A 24,528-nucleotide genomic window follows, 5' to 3' on the forward strand; every position below is an offset into this window, starting at 1 on the left:
CATGTTCAGTCAAATAATTTTGTTTTTGTTACCGCTTTGATTGCAAAAACATCCAGATTATTTTTGATAAAGAATTTTGCATTTTTAAGACATACAGGTCCCTTCCAATGCATGTTCATAAGATTGAAAGCTTGAAATCTTATTCGGAAGGTTGAGTGACCCAAGTGTTGAAATCTTGACGCGCCTGGGGCACGGTTTTATCTGACGATCTGTTTTGCAGGAACTGTTAGGTATTCGTCACTCACTTGCAGGTTGTGATGTGGAAGCTTGTCGACAAAAACAATTCCCTAGAGAGTTCGCTCAGGAACGAATGAATGAAAAATGGCGAAGAGACGTTGAGGCGTACGACGATCCTTAATGGTAATCAAGAAGACTCTTCAAAGTCGGAAGATTGGAAAGTCTGTGAAATTCCCCGCAGAGTCTGACCAGAGACGGGAGAACGGTGAAGAGACGTTGGGACGTCCGACGACCTTTGGAATTAATCAAGAAGACTCTTCAAAGTCGGAAAATTGAAAAGTATGTATAAATCCCAGGAGTACGTTTCTCGTCGAGCGCGGGGTGATTTGGAGTACAAGATGATGGAGCAGAAAAGGTCCAGACGAGTCTGGAAATTCTCAAGTGGAAAGCTGATATGAGATTGGGAGGTGGATACCATGGTTCGACGAGTCGACGGGTGTTTTGTACCAGCTTTTCTCATTTCCCGGCGAGGTCCCCAAGCAGAGTTAGAGGACCAACTCCCCAGCGGATTCCAGATCTGTGACTTTCCCAGCCGGGTCAAGGTGGTTATCCCCGGCAGGTGTAAAACGGTATTTCCTCAGTGGCCAGGTCAGAAGGTTGCTACTCCCCGAGTGGAGCGGGTTCAAAGAAATATATCTCCAGCAGTTCCCCGAGTGGAGCGGGTTCAAAGAAATATATCTCCAGCAGTTCCCCGAGTGGAGCGGGTTCAAAGAAATATATCTCCAGCAGTTCCCCGAGTGGAGCGGGTTTCAATGAAATATATCTCCAACAGTGATCATCCTACCAGTGGATTGGACGAGTTTCCATAGCAGACAGATTTTTGCATCCCCAGCTGAGTTGATTCTACATGTGGATTGCATGGGTCGTCCCCAGCGGAGTAGCATTCGTTTCCCTAGCAGGGCCAGGATGGTTATCCCCCAGCAGGTGTCAGATCAATGCTTCCCCAGTTGCCGGGCCTGGAGGTTGCTGTTTCCCCAGCGGAGCTCTTTGTGAGCATTTCCCCAGTGATGTCGTCAGGTATCTGTGAGGGTTTCCCGAAGCAGAGGTGGATGTATATCTCCAGCAAGTCAAAGACTGTTGTATCCCCACAGAGTGTTGGTGGTGCTTATCCCCAGCAGTTTCCCGAGTGGATTGGGTGCAAAGGAGGTTCTTCCCCAATAAGGGTTACCTTGTCCCAGCAGCAGCATTATTCCCCAGCAGGGCGGAATCGGAGTATTGACGAGTTCCTCGGCAGAGTGTCTCGTGCTCCTCAGCAGAATCCCTTGAGGGGGATGCTTTTTATGCATTCATCATGTAAATAAGCATAGCATATTGCATAGAAAAAATAATAAATCGCGTAGCATTTCCGTAATTATGGAGCATTACGCAGAAAATATCAATCATGCATCATTGTTGCAAGCATAGAGCTAGTCTCAAGCCGTGGTTACCGTTTGAGAAGTGGTTGTGCCAGAAAGCAAAGATGTTACTCTGTGGAGTTTAGCATCACGACGTCAGATCAGCAATGTTCCCCAGTAGTGCGATATTGGAGGAAATGTTCCCGTCGGGCAGAGATGGAAATAAAATCAGAGGACGTTACGCGATCAGCGTGATTCAAGCCGTGGTTACCGCTTGGGATTTGGTTTTGCTGGACAGTGAAGACGATACTCCGAGGAGTTCAGCAGCGGGATTTGGAAGCAGCAGTATTTCCCAGTCATCAATAAGTGCCTGGTAGAGCTTTCTTTGGTGTCAGTCAACATCATCATTCGATGTCCAGTCAACGTCAAGTTATTTCCCAGTCATTGTTTAATGTCTGGTCGATCATTGTTAGATGTCTTGTCAACATCCTTATGTGATGCCTGTCAACATCATTGTTTGATGCCTGTAAACATCATTGTGTGATGCCTGTAAACATCATTGTTTGATGTCCTGTCAACATCATTGATTCGATGTCATGTCAACATCATTGTTTGATGCCTGTAAACATCATTGTTTGATGTCCTGTCAACATCATTGTTTGATGTCCTGTCAACATCATGGTTCGATGTCCTGTCAACATCATTGTTCGATGTCCTGTCAACATCATTGTTCGATGTCTGCTAAACATCATTGTCCGATGCCTGTAAACATCGAGTTTTCTCCCAATCATTGTTTGATGTTTGGTCGAGTTTTCTTTGGTGTCCTGTAAAACATCATCGTTCGATGTCCAGTAAACATCGAGTTTCTTCCCGGTCATCAGTCAGTGTCTGGTTGAAGATGTACCCTTTGACATGTCGCCCTCAGAGTGGTGTTGGTGTTATTTCCGGCGTTGCCAGCGGAATTATCACAAGAGATTGGAGATCGGGGTTCAAATGGAGAAAAGAAATGCTGAGGCATGTTCTGGGGTTCAAATGGAGAAAAGGAGATGTTGCGGCATTTTCTGGAGAACGGGGTTCATATTGGCGATCGCGAGTTATCGTCAGGCGACTGGGGTTCAAACTGGAGATTGGGGTTCATTATTTTGGCAAACAGGAGAATGGGGTTCAAATGCAGAGATCTGAGGATCGTTTGCGCAAAGAAAATTTTCGGGGTTCAAGAAAATGAAAAAAGATAAGAAAAGTTTTGGGGTTCAAGAAAAGCTTAAAAAGAGAGAGTGATAATCCCGAGTGGATGTGTGGTGTTCAGGCCATAGTTATCCCTGAGTTACCATTTATTTTGGTATCCAGGTCGACGTTTTGAGTTTGTTTCTTCGCCGATGCTGACAGGCGTTGTTAATTATCATCCCATCAGAGTGCAAATTGTTCGTCTGTTCTTGGTATTCAATCACTCTTCATCCTGATCATCCGAAAGCCGAGGCTATTCGTATCGACAGGTTCACAGTGGATTGAATAGGGGCAGCTGTAACACCTCAAAATTTGCCCTCCTCTCTTGGGACTAAGCTTAACATTGTGCATGCATTTTTAGGTCATTAGGCATTGCATATTGCATATCATGTGGTTACATTGTGCAAGCTATCCTCCCAAGTTTTGATCAGAGGATGAAGAAGTCAAAGGCAAGCCTAAGGGTTTATTGACTGATCATGGGCCATCTGAGGATTGGGCTGTGAATTAGGGTTTCATGATTCTCAATGGATGTTGGTATTCATCTTGATTGCAATGATACATCATCATCATCATGGTTGGTTATCATCAGAAGAATCAGGTGTTGAAGCAGATTCCTTGAGATTAGGGTTTTGACCACTGGTCAACCCTAATCAGTTGTATTGGGCCAATCAGGGCATAATCAGGAGATGAGGTTTATGATGGATATGGGGTTCATTATGTGATTATTTTGTGCTTATTGAGGCTAGGGTTTCACCCTTGAGCCATTTCAGTTGGAGATTGGGGCTCAGATTGATCTATGCATTGCCTGATTCATCTGTCAGTTGAAAAGTCAACTGTGGTCAACTGTACATGATCTGATGGATTTGGAGGTGGAAATGAGTTGGACACACTTCATTTATGTTGGAACAAGTGTTAAATGACATTGCAAAGCTTAAGAATGAAGAAAATCAAGTCAGGACAAAAACTGCCAAAAATAGAAAGTGAATTGTAATTGAAGTTTCCAAAAATGGAAAGTTTTTGACCTCAAGACCACGTGTCCAAGGATGCTTCAAATGAAAATTTGTTCAACATGAAAGTTGTAGATCTTGTTCTCACCTTTCCAAAAAGTCCAAGAACTTGAAAATCCCATGTATGGTTGGAAAATTATGGCTCAGTGAATTTCAGAAATGACCCATAATCAGGAGGCCATAATTTCCACATGGTTTGTCCAAATTGCAAGTTCTTTATATGCACAAACTCCATTTGACATGTACTTTCATGGTGCATAATTGGATTTTCTCAAAAGTGGCCAGTGCAAAAAGTCAAATTTCAACTGGACAGTTAAAATGGACCAAGGGCAAAATTGTCCAACTTGTGAAATAATTGGAATTTTTGAGTGGGGATTTTTGCTACACCTCATAAATGGCATTTGAAACCTGTTGGAATCATCATTTCATGGCTAAGGCTTGTGGTTTGGAATTTGACTTGTAGAATGAAAGTGCAAAAATTGGACAAAGTGCAATTACATAGTGAAAATGAGAATGGCATATCCAATGAAGGTGAAACAAGTGGCAACAGCTCACACATGGCATTTGAAAGTTGTGTGAGCTGTCAAAGAGGTGGCAATGAGCTGGCATGTGAAATTCCAATTTTGCCCTTACTTGAAATTAACCATTTTCACTAACAAATGCAATTTGGTTAATTAGCATGGTTAATCATGGTTTAAGCACACATATATATTTCTAATCACACAATAATCCTAACAGAAAATCATTTCACCAAAAACCAGATCTGAAAACTCTCCAATTCTCTCAACTTCCTCAAGAACACAAAACCTTCAACTTCATCAAACTTCATCAATTGTTGATCAATCTTCGAGTTTCTTTTTGATTTGAACTCCTCTCATCATCATCTCCAACTGTTTGTGAAGATTGGAAGGCAAGGAGTGTGGAATCGTGACTGTACAAGGATTCATCATCAATGGCAAATCGTGATTATGAGCACTAGGAGTGGAATCAAGCAAATCTGAACGCATCATTCACCTTCCTGAGGATTATGCTACATCTGTTTGAAGCCAAAACACACGAATCCATCCAATTCCAGCGCTGCAATTTCCAGGTGAGTGAATTTCGAATTTCATAAAATGCTTGATGGTTATATGCGTTTTAAAGTTCATCTCATGTGGAGTTCAGTGATGTGTTTAGTTTAGGAAATAGATGACTATAGCTCAGGAAATCTGGATTTAAGGATGCGATGTGAAACCCTAATTTCATCGATTTGCAAGATTTAGGAACTTTTAGATGAAATTAAGTTGATATTCGAGATCCTCGTGCTTAGACGAGTCCAACGGCTATCCATTTGTTCGTTTTGGTTAGGATTCATGGATCATGTGTTCATAGGATTTCTGGAATTTTCCTGGGCAAAACGATGAAGATTAGTGTGTTAGATCTTCAAATCCGTTTGAAAATTTGAATCAGGCGTTTCCCGCTCCCGCCTCACATAATTACAAGTCTGCCATTACTAAATTTCAATTAATTCATAAAAATTCTAAAAAATTCATAAAGACTTTAAAAAATTCATAAAAATTCATAAAAAAATCAGAAAAATGTGGAAATTTTTGTGTTGACTTTGTTGTTGACTGTAGGATTTATTTGACTCATTTTTGAAGGTTGTGCATGGTAGGAATTTTGTTTGACCTAGGCTTGTTTCACATGTACTCATTTTTGATACATTCTACCAAATCCAATGTGAAATGCTCATAGTGTGAAATAAATTCTTGAAAATTTTTGTGATGATTGGGGACTGATCAATGTTTATTTACATGTAAATTTCATGAATTTTTGATACCTGGCCATTGAGATGTGAATTTTTGAACTTAGGTGTGACAATGTGTGTCACACCTCATTATGTCAACTTGCTGGATTTTTTTGAGTGACCTATACTTGTTGGAATGACATGAAATTTTGCATGATGTTTGATTAACATGTTAAGATGCTATGTGAATTTTTGTGGAATTTTATGTGGCATTTTCAAATTGATTGCTATTTTTCATTTCTGGTAGTTGAATTTGCAAGTTCATGTGACATATGTTGGAATATTTGGTGTGAAATACTCATATGGTATTGGATTGTCATGAAATTTGATATGCTTGTAATAGACACATGATAGGAAATCCCTGTTTTGGTCTCATCCATTTCTTTTTTGTTCTCATTGAGTTATGAATTTTTGAAGTGGAAGCATGTGGTGATGTTGTGATTTGGAGCATATAATTGTGTCTGTTTTTGTTGATTTTCATTGACATAGTTCCCTTGGTCCAATTAGGCTAAAATTTGACATGCTAGACCTTGAATATCCCCTGTTTAGGTGTAAATTATTTGAGAATTTTTGGATTTGTTTTGGTATGGATTTGAATGCAATAGTTCTGTTTGCATGTTTGGTGCTTCATTTGAACTAGTTTGTCTTGTTTTGTGCTTAAAATAAATATAATGAATGATATGGACATGGGACTAAGTGTGTTGGCTCTTGTTTGACATTAATTTGAGTTGGGTTGATGAATACCTTGCTGTTTAGGAATTTTTCTTGCCTTTGGACCCTAGGCTTGGCCTAGTGGTCTTGTTGCTAATGTTTGCTTGATTTTTCAGGATCAATAGCACAATGCTCATAAAGAATGAATCAAGTTAATTCAAATGATGTTGTTTGATGTTTGTACACTAACATAACTTTGTTTTGTAGGTTGGGAAGCTTGGGCTTGAGCTCATAGCTTGCCTTTGTTGTGCATTAGTTTGTATAGTCTGACTGATTGACTGTTTGTTGTTTATGTTTGTCTGTCTGAATACTAACTGTGTTTGACTGTTTCCAGGTACTTTTAGTTGCTCAGTTCCTTGTGAACTTTTGCTTTGCTTTGCTTAAGCAACTTGCGTTGAGGTATAACCTCCTAACTTCATGTAGTCTGGAGACCCGGCTGTTACCGGGCCGGGCAAATGTCTGAAGTCCTCCTTAAGAGGCAATGATTGTGGTTGTTTATTTTTCGTGCCAAGCAGGTGAAAGTCCTTTAAATAAGGCAATTGGTGGAAGGTAGGGGTATGCAGTCTACCCCCCACTATTCTGTGAGTCTTCTCCTTGCTCCCATTACATGGTTGTAGCATTGAGATTACAAGCCCAAGATCCGTGCAGTGCACATTGTGTCAGAGTCTCTGAGTATAGAAGGGTTCCCCCATTCTGGACCCATGCTCATTTGTCAGAAGCTCTCCCTGGTTAGGGATAAGAGCTGTGAGGTCTGATCCTCACTTCGTCCTTTCATCTGCTTCACCTTAGCCTCGTAATGGCAAGGTTAAGAGCAAACACAGCCCGTACAGACGACTTGCTGAGGCAGTCAAACCTATTGTGTGAGCCACTTGTTTGGTTATAGTGCGTGCTATATGGATATCTGTTTGAGATGCTTGTTCTCATTTGATGTATGCTTGAATTATTCTTTATGCTTGTGTGCTTGCTTCTTTCCTGGATAGGAGTAGTTTGCTTATGCCAGTAGGATAGAAAACCGAACTTAGGGTAAACGATGCATGACAACACTAGGCTCGAGTCTAGCTCCCTAGTAGTGTGTCTTTCCCTGGTTTCTGGCTAGCAATTCAGTCCCTTTCAGGGGAACTACATCGCCCTGATCCTCGTTCCAGACGAGGTATGTAGGCAGGGGGTCGTGCGAGACCTCTCCGGGCAAACTTTTTTTCTTTTGTGTGTGTTTGTTTGTTATCTGATTGTGTGTTTGGTTCGGATGCCGACGTAAGCCCAGTGATTGGCTGTCGGGCTCCACGTTTGCCCTTTTGAGTGTGTTTTGGTTCGGATGCCGACGTAATTCCATCCAGTGGTTGTCGGGCTCCATGTTTGCCACCCTTGCTTGTTTGTATGTTTTGTGTTGTTTGGCGTGCGTAAGCCGAACTACAGTGGCTCTGATTCTCGTTCCAGACGAGGTATGTAGGCAGGGGGTCGTGCGAGACCTCTCCGGGCAACCTTTTTCCTTTTTGCGTGTGTTTACTTGTTATCTGACTGTGTGTTTTGGTTCGGATGCCGACGTAAGCCCAGTGATTGGCAGTCGGGCTCCACGTTTGCCGTTTTGAGTGTGTTTTGGTTCGGATGCCGACGTAATTCCATCCAGTGGTTGTCGGGCTCCATGTTTGCCACCCTTGTTTGTTCGCGTGTTTTGTGTTGTATGGCGTGCGTAAGCCGAACTACAGTGGCTCTGATTCTTGTTCCAGACAAGATATGTAGGCATAAGGTGCGATACCTTATCGAGCTCCCTTCTCCTAAACCCACCTGCGTTCCCCGTGTGTGTGTGTGATGTTTTAGCAACCTATTCTTTATTCTAGGACGTGGATCCCGTCGAGTACGACGGACGTGAGGGGTGCTAATACCTTCCCCTTGCGTAACCGACTCCCTTACCCTTTCTCTTTGGTCGCGAGACCATGTTCTTTCCAGGTTTCTCTGAGCGTTTCCTTTCCCTATTTTTGGATAAATAACGCGCAGTGGCGGCTCTGTGTGTTTTTATTTTTAGCTCGCCGGTTGTTTTTTCGCGGATGCGACACATATTAGTGAGTATATCTTATTCCACTAGCAATTCACACCTTTCTCAAATCTCTGACAATTTATCCAATAGAGATCCTCAACTTCTCAACTCCGTTAACACTGCAGAATCGCTTGAACGATACACTACTCTTCAATTCCATAATACCCAAATCACAACTCCTCTGAAACTTCAACTGGGTTATCTAGTTCTCCTTACTTTCTAACTCTTGGCTTGAGCCTATCCTCAAATCACAAGTTCAACCCACACTTCAGAGTCCTCGTGGTCGCTCAACCATGATCCTACCTACCATGCACATAACATTAGGTTGATCAGTCCAATGCTACATACAGTGATATTAAGAATCATGTTGGCTAAACACACATATTAGGAAGGAATAGATTTACTTATGATGTTTCAAGGCTAGGTCAAGAATCGACCTGCTCTGATACCAACTGTAACAACCCGTATAATATATATCTAGAATAATATCATACAAGTGTTAATAATAGGTACTGATCCAACATAAGTGCCTAATGGAATCAATATATACACATGTCCAAACTAAAAACATCAATGGAACATGTTATACAATAGTGCCTAAACAATAAAAATCTAAGAACTATGTGCAATATCTTCGTTGCACACAACTCCACAGCGGAAGATCCGAATAACTGCGTCCCTTGAAACATCCATAGACAGCTTCTCTTAGATTCAACCTGCAAGGATTACCTGAAAAATAACAACAATAATGGGATGAGATAATAATCTTAGTGAGTTCTCCTATCTTATGGGTTCACTCGGCTCTACAGGGTTTCCTAATCAATATTCAACTCATATCCAACTCAAGTCAACAAGGGAACGAAGACTTGAGCGATGGGGAAACTATCTCGCAATTGTATGGCAACATGCATCTGAGTTCTCATAACTCAACCACGATCATTATCCAGATCACGACACATCAATTCCCGAACGGGCTTACGTCTAAGCCAGGCCCGGTTCATGCATGCTCGTATGATTCGACTTTCGCAGTGGATATCAGGTTCCCCTATGGGACTCGAACCCACTTTTAAGAACCATCACTCGTATGGGACTCAAACCCACTTTGAGTCTCTTTCACCGTATGGGGCCACATCCCACTTAGGTGCCCACCTTTCCCCCATGTCCACCATGGTTGGGGCTCAAACCCAATTGAGGCTCGAACCATTGGTCCCACATCCTAATGCTTACTCACCTAAGCATACCAAATAGAGATGTGTACCATCACATAAAACACACATTCTGAATACATGATCGATTCCACAATCATCGGTTCCATGAACCATAACAAAATCCATCAATCACAGGTGACTTCATTCACCACAATACACAAATAATAACATGGCATGTTCCATACAATGCGTCTCATTCTCAATCATGGCAACAATTCGTCCACGACCTCCACATAAGCGTCGTACGAATGAATACCGTATTCTCATATATATATCACACATGTTCCATGCAAAGCATATTGATTCTTTACCACGTGAATACTTATCCACGATACACACCTAGGTACCGTTACGCCCAAGCATCACCGTATACTCATTTCCATAACCTAGATTATCTTTCTAAGTTATTAATCAAGTTATTCTCCTAGATTTCCTCACTCATCTTTGTAAGGTTTCTAATCATGTTATTTCAAAATCAAACATATCAACAATGTTTAACATTCATCATAATATAATTCATAGAATTTGTAAGACACATAATATACTATAACATGGTATAATAATGATAGTCTTTTACGTATCTTTTTAACGCATTCGTCCGTGTCCAAAACGGAGTTATAACACTCAATTAATTCATTAATCTATCTTAATCAAGATTTAGATTAACATTTATTCATTGCATAAATATTCAACAACAAAATCATTGGCCTAGTGGTAAGGCTTGTACCATTCCAAGGAGGTCCTGGGTTCGAATTTTCCCCCAAATGATAAATCTATCTAAGAACTCACCTTGGAGATGAAGATGGTGAGATAAATGTGATGATGATGATGGTGGTGGTGATGATGAGTTTATGAACTTTCCTCTTTTCTTATTCCATGAGTCTTCTTCTTCTCCTCTTCTTTATTTCCTTTTCTCTTCTCCCACTTCCTGATAACTCCCTCTTTCTATCTTACCTACTACCTCTCTTCTTATCCACTTCTTTTCCTTCTATCACACAATAAGAGTTCTAATTGTTCCAACTGACAAAAGATAGAGTACACAGGAACTCAATTGATCTCAACTGACAACTAATTGAGCATTTAAGGGAACATGGGATATTACAAATTAGTTGGTTCCCAATACTCTAAGGGAGGACTATGCATCCTTAGTCACACTTGAACATGTGTAATCTTCAAATTTTCAAGTCTAAAATTTGGCGTCCACGCAGAGAAACACTAGAGCGAGGGTTTAACATTTCATGTTCTTACATCAAAATATTGTTGAGTTCCTCCATTGATTTTGATAAAAATTCAAAATAGTCATATCCAAAAAGAGTTAAATCCCAATTAGTGATTGGACTCCATAATTTCAGGAGTTCGTCACATAATTCTAATGCCTCCAATGCCATGTTACTTTTACTAGCGATCAATCTCCCATGTAAATTATTTATGCATCGCTCGACTTCTACTTTATAAGTCTCTTCAGGTATATTGATCGAGAGACGGTTACCTTTGAGGCAATACTTGGCAAAATTAAAAACCGATATGTCACACTCATTAGCTTGTGCGAAGAATTTCTTTTGTACTTGAGATTAGGATGGAGACAAAGGAGTCATTCGAGAAAGAAGAGTCGGTCATAGAAGGTCTCCATACCGGTGTCCATCATTGAAGGAGTCCATGTCGATTAGATTTTCTCCATTGATAACACTTCAGAGTTCACTGGTTACTTTATTGGTCCCAATTGATAACACTTAGAGCACATAAGAGTTCTAATTGTTCCAACTGACAAAAGATAGAGTACACAGGAACTCAATTGATCTCAACTGACAACTAATTGAGCATTTAAGGGAACATGGGATATTACAAATTAGTTGGTTCCCAATACTCTAAGGGAGGACTATGCATCCTTAGTCACACTTGAACATGTGTAATCTTCAAATTTCAAGTCTAAAATTTGGTGTCCACGCAGATAAACACTAGAGCGAGGGTTTAACATTTCATGTTCTTACATCAAAATATTGTTGAGTTCCTCCATTGATTTTGATAAAAATTTAAAATATTCATATCCCAAAAGAGTTAAATCCCAATTAGTGATTGGACTCCATAATTTCAGGAGTTCGTCACATAATTCTAATGCCTTCAATGCCATATTACTTTTACTAGTGATCAATCTCCCATGTAAATTATTTATGCACCGCTCGACTTCTACTTTATAAGTTTCTTCAGGTATATTGGTCGAGAGACGGTTACCTTTGAGGCAATACTTGGCAAAATTAAAAACCGACATGTCACACTCATTAGCTTGTGTGAAGAATTTCTTTTGTACTTGAGATTAGGATGGAGACAAAGGAGTCATTCGAGAAAGAAGAGTCGGTCATAGAAGGTCTCCATACCGGTGTCCATCATTGAAGGAGTCCATGTCGATTAGATTTTCTTTCAACCCCTAGGAGAGCATTCCAAGAAATTTGATTATGCGCGAACATGATCTCTCCCTTCTCAAAACTTGTTTTAACGATCTGGACTGTAAAAGTGTGATATTATGACTCACGAACCTTGTGTCTAAAAATTAACTTGATCCCACTGTGAAATAGTTATCTTTTTTAACTAATTAGAACTTTAAATTTAGTTTAACTATGAATAAAATTGCAAAATATATTAAAGTATTTTAAGGAATTCAAAATAAGAAACAATTGACATCACATAATATAACATTCAAATTTAATTCTAGGCCTATATAAAAGAGTTATTGTCCTTTTATATAGAACTTTTCAAATTTTGATAATTTTTTAATTAAAATATTTTAAACTATATTACTTTTTAAACTTGGAATATATATTAGGATGTCATAGAAGGTCTCCATACCGGTGTCCATCATTGAAGGAGTCCATGTCGATTAGATTTTCTTTCAACTCCTAGGAGAACATTCCAAGAAATTTGATTATGCGCGAACATGATCTCTCCCTTCTCAAAATTTGTTTTAATGATCTAGACTGTAAAAGTGTGATATTATGACTCACGAACCTTGTGTCTAAAAATTAACTCGATCCCACTGTGAAATAGTTATTTTTTTTTAACTAATTAGAACTTTAAATTTAGTTTAACTATGAATAAAATTGCAAAATATATTAAAGTATTTTAGGGAATTCAAAATAAGAAACAAGTGACATCATATAATATAACATTCAAATTTAATTCTAGGCCTATATAAAAGAGTTATTGTTCTTTTATATAGAACTTTTCAAATTTTGATAATTTTTTAATTAAAATATTTTAAACTATATTAGTTTTTAAACTTGAAATATATATTAGGATGAAAACATATGAGGTAGTTGATCGACAACAACAATGTAAATAGTTTTACATCCTTTTTTAATACTGATTTATCATTCAATTTTGTCACATAAATAATTTTAAAATCTTTAATACTTAATATAATATATGATGATTGATTGACCGTGTAAAATTATTTTATATTATAAAATATTTTTAAATAATATATATATATATATATATATATATATATATATATAGATATATATTATATATATATATATATATAATATATATATATATATATAATATATATATATATATATATATATATATATATATATATATATATATATATATATATATATATAATATATATATATATATAAACAATTCAACCATCAATAAATTATTTTTATTATTAATTTTTTTAAAAAACATTTAAAACTTATGTTGACTTTAAGATAAAAAACATTTAAACATTTATTTAAAAAAAACATTTAAAAACAAATTTAATAACATTAAGATTTTCAATAAAAAAATAGATACAACATCAGGTTTTTTTACCGAGATAACCCAGTTTTTCGAAAAAATTCCCAAAATACCCCAGTTTTCAGCAAAATTCCCAATCTACCCCACTTTTAGGAGGAGGCGCCAATTGAATTGGCGACTCCTCTTAAAAATTGCAAGGAGGCGCCAATTGGATTGGCTAGGGCAGGTGCCCTAGCCAATCCAATTGGCGACTCCCTTAGAAAAGCCTCAAATGAAAAAACCTCCAACATGAAAGTTGTAGATCTTTTCAAGAAAATGAATTTGGATATAAATTTTGCATCAGTTGGATTTTTTATGAGAAAGTTATGGGCAGTTGAAGTTGGACTTCTGAGTTTTTGAACTGTTATCTGACCTATAATGTTTTGTATTATTGCATGTGTTTGTGTTAGAGTTATGAATTTTTGTCCAACATAACAACTGAAGTAGACATCTTAAATTTTCCAATGCACTTGGTCCCACCTCAAAATAATTAAAATTGAGCGAGTTAGGTCCTTGCGAACTTGACCCAAAATTAGGGTTTCTGTCAAAACATGTGTATGTGAATTTTGTCAAAAGGGACCAACTTCAAGCCCTTCTGTTTGAATGATAAAAGCCTCAAATGAGAAAACCTTCAACATAAAAGTTGTAGATCTTTTCAAGATAATAAATTTGGACTAAAGTTTTGCATCATTTGCAATTTTTTTGAGAAAGGTATGAGCACCTGAACTTGGACTCTTTGACATTTTAACTGTTATCTGACCTATAATGTTTTGTATTATTGTATGTGTTTGTGTTAGAGTTATGAATTTTTGTCCAACATAACAAATGAAGTAGACATCTTAAAGTTTCCAATGCAGTTGGTCCCACCTCAAAATAATTAAAAATGAGTGAGTTAGGTCCTTGCGAACTTGATCCAAAATTAGGGTTTCTGTCAAAACATGTGTATGTGAATTTTGCCAAAAGGGACCAACTTCAAGCCCTTCTGTTTGAATGATAAAAGCCTCAAATGACAAAACCTTCAACATAAAAGTTGTAGATCTTTTCAAGATAATGAATTTGGACAAAAAATTTGCATCATTGGCATTTTTTATGAGAAAGGTATGGGCACCTGAACTTGGACTCTTTGACATTTCAATTGTTATGTGGCCTATAATGTTTTGTATTATCATATGTGTTTATTTTAGAATTATGAAATTTTGTCCAACATAACAATTTAAGTAGACATCTCAATGGAGTTTCAGTCAAAACATGTGTATGTGAATTTTGCCAAAATGGAGTTTAGACAAAGAAACCTAATGTTTGGAGTTTACACAAAGATAAATTTGATATAATACGAATTGATATTAATAAAATTTGGATTTTACACAAAGAATCCTAATGGTGATGACCGGGATCACCTAACCGACCTCCGGTCCCACATCCCCTAGCTACCCTAACCCTTGGCCCTAACCCACGTTGACGATTCTGCACTGGTGTTTGTTCATCTGATGGTCCAGGAGCGTCATTACCTCCTACAGGAGAAGATCCGTTGAGGTATTCAGCCAACTCAGCATAGTCTTCAGTATTCAATGATGGTGTACCGGCGTAGCTGAGCTCATGACTCATGCCAGAGAAGTTGGGGTGTGGTTGACTCATGGATGGGCGACCGGGACAGTTGAAGGGAGACATGGGTGTGAATGATGGGTCTAGGAACGGTTGGAAAGGTTGTTGGGGTGTTTGGAAGAGATATGGTTGTGGGATGTTTTGGTATTGTGATGTTTGGGGTTCTTGGCTACGGTAGGAGGAGGGGCGGTTAGTGTTTTGGCTAAGGCGACTTTGGTAGGGTGATGGTGTGGGTGCGAAGCGATGTTCGGTCTAAGGTTGATGGTCCATTTGTTGGTGGTGGTATGGGGGATGTTCTTGGTATTGGGGTTGGGTGAATGGCATGTTTTGGTTGTATGTTTGTGTGTTTGTGGAACGGAAAATTTGACGGATAGGTGGTTGTGAGTAACCGGGCTGAGAATGTTGTTAAGGGTTAGATGTTGATCCTTCTTATGTGTAACTTGTCTGGCGTGGGTCGTAGAGGTACATATCATCGGCGATGAATTGAAATCCAACCGATCTGTACCAAGCCATATAAGTATGACTTGGTTTTACCTCATTTGGCATGACTGCGTCAGTTAAGACATGGTCATGACGGTGCTTCCACTTGCGACACTCTGATCTTGCGAAGGTTTGCCAAGGGTTGAAGTTCCATTGGTCGTTCACTTTACGCATATGCCATTCTCCTAGGCTAGCTGGGGGGTCTGGGATATTCTGGACCATACCGAACTGCAGCTTCACACGATCGGTGTTGTGCATCTCCACTGTTGTGAACCGTATTATTGGTGTGCATGTTGTCCATACGGCTGCGTCTTCAGGGTTGACCTGATGCTCATGATCCATATTAAGGTATGGACGCCAAATGAACTGAAATGTTAAAGACGATAGGATTTAAATGAATGTAGAAAAAGTCAACATAATATGACGAATTAATGAAGTTATTTTGCTTACGTCTGTCGGTCGAAGGTGATCCAACAGGTTGCGATACTGAGTAATACAGTGTCTCGGACATCTGCTGTAATTCATACCGCGTGCCGACCATCTACACCAAAAAGTTAAAATAAATTAGTTATGGGTACTAAACTGTAAGGAAGTAAGTAAAGATATAGCAATTTAAACAACTTACTTTTTTGCATATGGAAAAGTGAAGGGGTTGTTATTGACCGGTGCTAGAGACGGTAGTCTTGACCATCCCCATGCTTGTAGCAAAACAGCACATCCAGAAAATGTAGATGTGTCTTTGTGAGAGTTTTTGCACAACAAACTATAGAGATAGGCTAGACATGCGGATCCCCAACTGTAACTACCTATTCTATCTACATGTCTAAGTAGAGGTAAGTACATAATATGCATGCTAGAACCACTACCTTCGGGAAATAAAAAGGATCCTAGTAACAACATAATGTAACACCTAGTTTTGATTATTCGAGCATCTTCGATAGAATGCTCATCTAAATATAAACTATTATAATATGACTTTAGGCGTGAGAGTAGTATACCTTGACCTCTAGCATTATCATCTAACAAATCAGTGTCTAAAAGCTCCATGCAAATTGAATTTGCATAGTTGGTCTTACCATTAACAGCTTTGCCTTCAATTCGTAGTCCTAAAAGCATGTAGACGTCTTCTAACGTCACGGTACACTCACCGGTTGGAAACCAAAATGTGTGTGTCTCTGGCCTCCATCTTTCGCATAAGGCTAGAATGAACTTGTTATCTATAGACCAAGACATAATCTTGCTAATCTGACCAAAACCGGCGTATTCAACATAAGGTTGAATCATCGAGTCCATTGGGACAAATTCGTGGACTCGAGTTCGAAACCTTGATACATCCTATAATAGAAATAATATAACACTTGACTAAGTTGGTATTTCAAAATAAAATGGGGTTGGTGGAGATGAAACATAAAAAATTAGTATAAGAAAAAACTTACGTATGTTGCGATGTTTGCAACTGTTCCTCTGTGTGCTTCGCCCATTGTGAGTAAAGACATATTGTTGGGGAGTTGGTGTAGATGAAATTGGAAGATGTTGTTGAAGATGAAATTGTAAAAGAAGTAATATAGATGAAGTAGTGAGAATGTTGGTGTGGAAGAATTGTTGAAGGAGTGGATGTATTTATAGGCAAATGGATGAGAGCATAAAAATTTGTGTTTGCATGGTGTCTCCACCTCATTTGGCGACCATGTACAATCCTAAAGAGGGGGCGCCATTCAAATTGGCGACACCATAGGGTACATGCATGCAAGGCTAGTTCTGAATGCTTGGTTTCGAGGACTGACTCCATGGGGGCGCCATTCAAATTGGCGACCATGTACAAGCCTTAAGTGTAGCTAGCATGCTTGACACATCAACTCACACTGTCTTGCATGACAGACACATCATCTCAGAACTGACTTGCATGCTTGACACATTATCTCAGAGTAGCTTCAATGTCCGACACATCATCTCAGAACTAGCTAGCATGTGAGACATTGATACCATCTATTTAAGTGTCTTACTATCAACATCCAAGACACTTCACTCACATTCATCTGCACTTGTAAAATAGTTTTCATCTCCAAAATGTCATCTTCATCATTATACAGTGTCAACGTTCACTGCAACGGTGAAACTTTTGAGTCTGAGCTATATGGTTTTTGTTTTAGAAACACTGATACCATTAGAGTCACGATGAAGAGAAATGCAACCTTTTTGCATTTGAAAAAAAGAATACAATCCTTTATAGGATCAGGTATTGTGTCAAAGATGACATATCAAAATCCTATATTTTTTTAGAATGGTCAATGCAAGTTTTTCCCCCTTAAGGTACGAGACGATGAAGATGTTGAAAACATGTTTCTTAGTCATGAACATTCAGGCATGGATTGTATCGAGTTGTACATTACTCTACAACCATGTATACCGTCTCAACAGTCTTAACTAACCGATCAGGATGCAGCTGGTGAAGATGCTGCAGATGATGCACAATGGTCAGATGAACTCAACCCAGAAGCAGAAGTAGAAGTCGACGTTGTTGATGAAGAAGAAGAGGAGACCGAGATACAGGTTGATCACATCCTGAACAACGACGATGAAGATGAGGCTCAACCACCACCAATACCTCCTAGTCATGCCTACAATCCTCCTCAACATATGACAAATATGGATCTTTACGACGATGAAACGTCCGACAGTGTCTTCTATAATCCGTATCCGAGACCAGTAGGTGAATTAAAGGTGGGAGACATGTTTCGTACCAAAGAAGAATGTGTCTTAGCAATCAAAAAATTCCACATGAACAACTTTGCTGACTTTACAGTGAAACGCACTGATTCTAGAAGGTATGTTATCGAATGTCGTAACATGCTTTGTAAGTTTCGTTTGGCTGCATCTTACAAGAAGAAAAATGACTCTTGGGAGATCGCTTCAATAGACCCACCACACAGGTGCGTTGCAACTAACGTTGAACAAGATCACCGTAAACTGAGACAACTTTGATATGTCAAGACATTCTGCCATTGGTAAATAAAGACCCATCAGTGAAGGTGAGTATAATTATATCCCATATCCGAACAACATATAATTATACTCCATCTTACAAGAAAGCATGGATTGCGAGGACAAAGACTGTTGAACAGGTTTTCGGCAACTGGGAGGATTCATTCAAGGAATTACCACGGTTTTTATGGGCACTAAAAACTTATGTCCCAGGAATTGTGGCAATTCTGGAGACAGTGCCAACAATGATGCCAGACGGAGACAGTGCCAGCAATGATGCCAGACGGAACCTGTGCTACAGGTAATAGAAGGTTTCGCTTTCTGCAAACCTCTCCTGCAAATTGATGGCACTTGGTTATATGGAAAATACAAGGGTATTTTGCTCATGGCAGTTGCACAAGACGGTAACAATAATGTATTTCCCATTGCCTTTGCTCTTGTTGAAGGTGAAACGGCTGGTGGATGGGGTTTCTTTCTTCGACATCTCAGAACGCATGTCGCTCCACAAGCCAATCTATGTTTGATTTCTGATAGACATGCTGCCATCGAAAGTGCCTACAACAACCATGACAACGGATGGCATGATCCTCCTTCTACACATGTCTACTGTATCAGGCACATTGCACAAAACTTCATGCGTGCTATAAAAGATAAGAATCTTCGCAAGAAGGTGGTGAATGCTGGGTATGCTTTAACTCAACCGTCATTTCAATATTATCGTGATGAAATTCGACTGTCTAATGAAGACGCGGGGAGATGGATAAATAACATCCCAGTAGAGCAGTGGACAAGAGCATTTGACGGTGGTTGTCGATGGGGCCACATGACAACGAACATTGTGGAATGCATGAACGGGGTTTTCAAAGGAATTCGAAATCTGCCGATAACCGCCTTGGTAAGATCAACCTATTATAGGTTGGCTTCTATGTTCGCAACCAGAGGTGAAAGATGGAGTGCAGTGTTAATGTCCGGACAAGTATTCAGTGAGTGTTGCGTGAAGGTCATGAAAGAGGAGAGCATCAAAGCTACGACACACGCTGTAACAGTGTTTGACCGTCATAGACAAAATTTCAGCGTCCAGGAAACAATGGGCAACAACGAGGGGAGACCAAATTTAGCCTACGCGGTTAAACTACACAGAAGTTGGTGCGATTGTGGAAAATTTCAGGCCTTCCGCATACCTTGCTCCCATGTCATTGCAGCATGCGCTTATACTCGTCAAGACGCTTACACCCATTTATCTGATGTGTACAAGGCCAACACCATCATGAATGTATATAGTCAAAGCTTTTCAGTACTACCAATGGAGGATTACTGGCCTCCATATGAAGGAGATATTGTTTAGCACAATGAAGAGATGCGTAGAAAGAAGAAAGGAAGGCCAAACAGCACACGTATCAGAACAAAGATGGATTCCACAGATAAAATGATAAGATTATGTAGTATCTGTCGTCAACCAGGACACAACAAAAACAACTGTCCCAATCAAGGAGCATCATCTAGATCTTAAGCTTTTTGTAACATGGTATCTAGATCTTAAGCTATTTGTAACATTGTATTTCTGTAACAATCAATCATTATATATCATTAAGTTCTTGTTACAACGAGTTTCATAACCAACATCAATACAAAACATCTGAAAACATAAATAATTCTAATTGATTACAACAATCAAATTAATGTCGTCTCGACCGAACATCATTTCCCTAGCATCCTTATCAGTCTTCATTCGCACCCAACCAAAGATATTGTCAAGTCTCTCAATACTTCTGATTTTTTCCCCTTCTGGTATTTTCCCGTCTAACCATCGAACCAGCTCCCTCTTCAGTTGATCTAACGTGGTGATGTTCCAAAACAGCATCAGCAATTGAGGTTTGTCTCTCGCATAAATCACCTTACCGTATCGGCGACGAACACCAAACATGATAGCCAAATGATTATATGAGTTGTGGAACAATAGGTCACACAACACACCTGTTTATAAGACAAAAAAGGCATTTTATGAGGGAGTCGCCAATTGAGTTGGCGCCTCCTCTTAAAACCTACACATAGGCGCCAATTGGATTGGCTAAGGCACCTGCCCCAGCCAATCCAATTGGCGCCTCCATTCAAGTTTTAACAATAGTCGCCATATGAACAACTTTCATGTTCATCAAAAATCCATTTGAAACTTGGAAGCTCATCATTCATTTCAAAACATTATAGGTCATTTTGACAGAAACCCTAATTTTGGGTCAAGTACGCAGAGACCTAACTCACTCATCTTTAATTATTTTGAGGTGGGACCAAGTGCGTTGCAAAATTTGAGATGTCTACTTCAAATGTTATGTTGGACAAAATTTCATAACTCTAAAATAAACACATGCAATAATGCAAGACATTATAGGTCAGATAATAGTTGAAAAACTCAGAAGTCCAACTTCAACTGCCCATAACTTTCTCATAAAAAATCCAAATGATGCAAAATTTATATCCAAATTCATTGTCTTGAAAAGATCTACAACTTTCATGTTGGAGGTTTTTCCATTTTAGGCTTTTCTAAGGGAGTCGCCAATTGGATTGGCGCCTCCTCTTAAAAATTACATATAGGCGCCAATTGGATTGGTTAGGGCACCTGCCCTAGCCAATCCAATTGGCGTCTCCTTGCAATTTTTAAGAGGGGTCGCCAATCCAATTGGCGCCTCCTCCTAAAGTTGGGTAGATTGGGAATTTTACTGAAAACTGGGGTATTTTGGGATTTTTTTCGAAAAACTGGATTATCTCGGTATAAAAACCACAACATCAAAACTTGTGTTGCGATCAAAATTTCATAAATTAAAAGTTAATGAGACAGAAATTATGAAATAATTATTTAATTTATTTTTAAAAAATTATTTTTTATTTATATCTTTATTGTTTTTAATGTTCAATGTAACTATTCTTTATTTTATAATAACATACTTATCTATACTAATGAGAGAGATAAATATGCAATAAAATATTAATAAACAAACAAGAATATCTTAGAAAAATAAATTTAATTTCCAAAAAAAAAAGCTTTTTTTTTATTTGTGTAAAACTATTTTATATAAATCCGAATTTCCTACGATAAAAAAAACCACAATGGATAATATCTATTTCCTAAAATAAACATTAAAAAAAAGACCAAAATGGGACATGACCAAACAAAAGTAAGAGAACAAGTACAATGAAACAAACCAATACTAAATACAATCCATCACCTTCATTTCCACATGGATTTTCTGTGGAACGAAACAAACGACAAATTAAATATCAAAATAATGCAACGCTTCTACAATTGAAAAAACCAACTTTTTTTGTCCTCAAAGATCGTCACTTCTTCCACTTAGATTCTCCCAAACAAAGAAAAACTCTTCAACTCTGTGTTTGTTCAATTGCATGTCATGGATTCAAACTCACTATCACTATGCTTCATAACCCATCAAGAGATTTTCAATGTGGTTCGATCTGGGGACCTTGAAGGACTCAAAGAGCTACTGAAACATGTTAATAAAGGTGAATCCTCAAATGGGTCATCGTCATCGTCGATTTCTGAGTTCATATTCATGCAGAATGATGCCGGAGAGACGTTGTTGTATATAGCTGCAGAGTGTGGTGTTAAGGAGGTTTTCAGCTTCTTGTTGAGCTTTTGTGATTTGGAGATACTCAAAATCAGGTCTAAATCTGATATGAATGCCTTTCATGTTGCAGCTAAGCGTGGCCATTTGGGTATATTTTATTTTCTCTTTCATTCATTTCTAGTTCTGATATGTGTTTGTGTTTGGTTCTCTGATGATAATAATTGATTTTGAATAAATTGATTCTGAAAATAAGGGTTTCAGTTATGAAATGTTGATTTTTTTTTTCAGAAATTGTGAGGGAGATTTTGAGGACTTGGCCTGAGGCTTGTAAGTTATGCGACTCGTCGAACACGAGTCCACTTTATTTTGCTGCTGTTCAAGATCATTTGGATGTGGTGAATGCTATTTTGGATGTTGATGTTAGTTCAATGATGATAGTAAGGAAAAACGGAAAAACTGCATTGCACAATGCTGCTAGGTATGGAATTCTTCACGTCGTAAAAGCACTTATTGCGAGGGATTCAGCTATTGTTTGCATTAAAGATAGGAAGGGCCAAACAGCACTGCATATGGCTGTAAAAGGACAGTGTACCTCAGTAGTTGAGGAGTTATTACAAGCCGACCCGATTGTATTGAACGAACGAGATAAGAAGGGTAATACAGCTCTTCACATGGCCACTCGGAAAGCTCGTTCGCAGGTCAATCAAACCGTATTTCATTTCTGTTTTTTATCATGTTTGCTTCAGTTTTGTTATAAACTAGGTTATTGTTGGATAAACAACTTATTAGATAAAGCCTAACACGGTTATCCTTGTTATTTCAGATAGTGAGCTTTCTGTTAAGTTATACATCTATGAATGTGAATGCCATCAATAATCAGCAAGAAACAGCCTTGGATTTAGCCGATAAACTTCCGTACAGAGACTCGTCTTTAGAAATCAAGGAAGCACTTTCGGAATGCGGTGCCAAGAATGCGAGACATATAGGCAAAGTGAATGAAGCTGTAGAACTTAAAAGAGCAGTGAGTGATATAAAACACGAGGTGCAGTCACAGCTCATACAGAATGAAAAAACTCGCAAACGGGTTTCGACTATAGCCAAGGAATTGAGAAAAATCCATAGAGAAGCAATTCAAAACACCATAAATTCTGTCACAGTAGTTGCTGTCCTTTTTGCATCAATAGCATTTATGGCTTTGTTCACTTTGCCAGGTCAATATAGAATGATACAGCCCGAGGCAGGGAAGGCGAATATATCTCACGATGTTGCATTCAGTGTCTTCTGTCTTCTGAACGCAACGTCTCTTTTCATTTCTCTCGCGGTTGTTGTTGTTCAAATCACTTTGGTAGCTTGGGACACGAGAGCTCAGAGGCAGATCGTTTCGGTGATTAACAAGCTTATGTGGACGGCTTGTACGTGCACATGTGGAGCTTTTCTCGCGATAGCTTTTGTTGTTGTTGGAAAGGAGAGGTGGATGGCTATTACAGTAACTGTTTTGGGAACACCAATTCTAGTTGGGACTCTGGCATACTTGTGCTACTTCGTGTTTCGGCGACATTTTGGATTCCAAAGGGAATCACAGAGAGGGATAGTTAAGAGACCAAGTGGAAGCAAATCGCGGTCGTGGTCTTACTCAGCACATATTTCAGATGAGGAGGAATATAACTCTGATGTTGAGAAGATCTATGCTCTATGAGGAGAGTCAAGTGTGTTACCGTTGAACATCATTGACATAGTTTCAACTTTTTAAACTTCAACAGATATTCGGCCGATATAGAGAGAAAGTGAAACGTGAAAATATGTTCTCATAAGATTCTCCTGTCTTCTGTTACTAATAATTCACCTGAGATTCAACTCGAACAGAAGGAGAGACCGGACTTTGGAGAGCAAATAGGCTTTGCCGAGAAAATTGTTGGATTTCATATTATGTTACTAATAATTTGGAATCTGGTGTGGATTTATGTATATAATAAATAAACAAACAACATTATTTCTAACCAAGTTCACTTCAGTCAGAAAGATAACCATGCAACACTCTCTATAAAAGTAACTCTAACCGATCCCCTTCTTTTCAAAAATTGTGGTGTCTATCAGTTCTTCGGTAATACTATAATATATATGGCGACATGACAATAAACACATTGTTTCTACTCTTGCTCAAAAATAAAAAGCTAGTCTTCTTGAGTAACATCACGGATGACATATTCTTTATGACACTAGCTTCTTGAGGGTTAACAATAGTCTCTTACAACCCAACAATTCCACTCCTTATAACTATGGTCAATGAGATGATCCAAACACATGTTAGAACTAATTGAAAATTGATCCACGTGAAACGCCAGATTAAACAGAAGTAATTTTAACGGTCTAAATCATATAAAGTTTTGTATATTACATGTTCATTCTGCTCTACCGTATCGGAAACACACTCCACTGCATCTGAAACTCATTTTGCAGGGATCTAACATCTAATTACCACAAAATTCCAAGAAAAATTATTGTCTCTTCACTATAAGAAAATATTTGATCTCTATCTTGTACAAATCACCGATCGAACTCGTAAA

The 24,528-nt window shown here is 38.6% G+C and overlaps 1 protein-coding gene across 1 annotated transcript; it reads left to right on the plus strand.

Annotated features, from left to right (window-relative positions):
- The first annotated feature begins 21,580 nt into the window (after positions 1–21,580).
- LOC127091821 (ankyrin repeat-containing protein At2g01680) lies at positions 21,581–23,961 on the plus strand. Its single transcript, XM_051030528.1, has 3 exons — positions 21,581–22,112; positions 22,253–22,662; positions 22,788–23,961. Exons 1-3 carry the CDS (start codon positions 21,788–21,790, stop codon positions 23,658–23,660), a joined length of 1,608 nt encoding a protein of 535 aa, XP_050886485.1. The 5' UTR covers positions 21,581–21,787; the 3' UTR covers positions 23,661–23,961.
- Positions 23,962–24,528: the final 567 nt, after the last annotated feature.

This window comes from Lathyrus oleraceus, chromosome 6 (assembly GCF_024323335.1).
Source record: "Lathyrus oleraceus cultivar Zhongwan6 chromosome 6, CAAS_Psat_ZW6_1.0, whole genome shotgun sequence".
Lineage (NCBI taxonomy): Eukaryota > Viridiplantae > Streptophyta > Magnoliopsida > Fabales > Fabaceae > Lathyrus > Lathyrus oleraceus.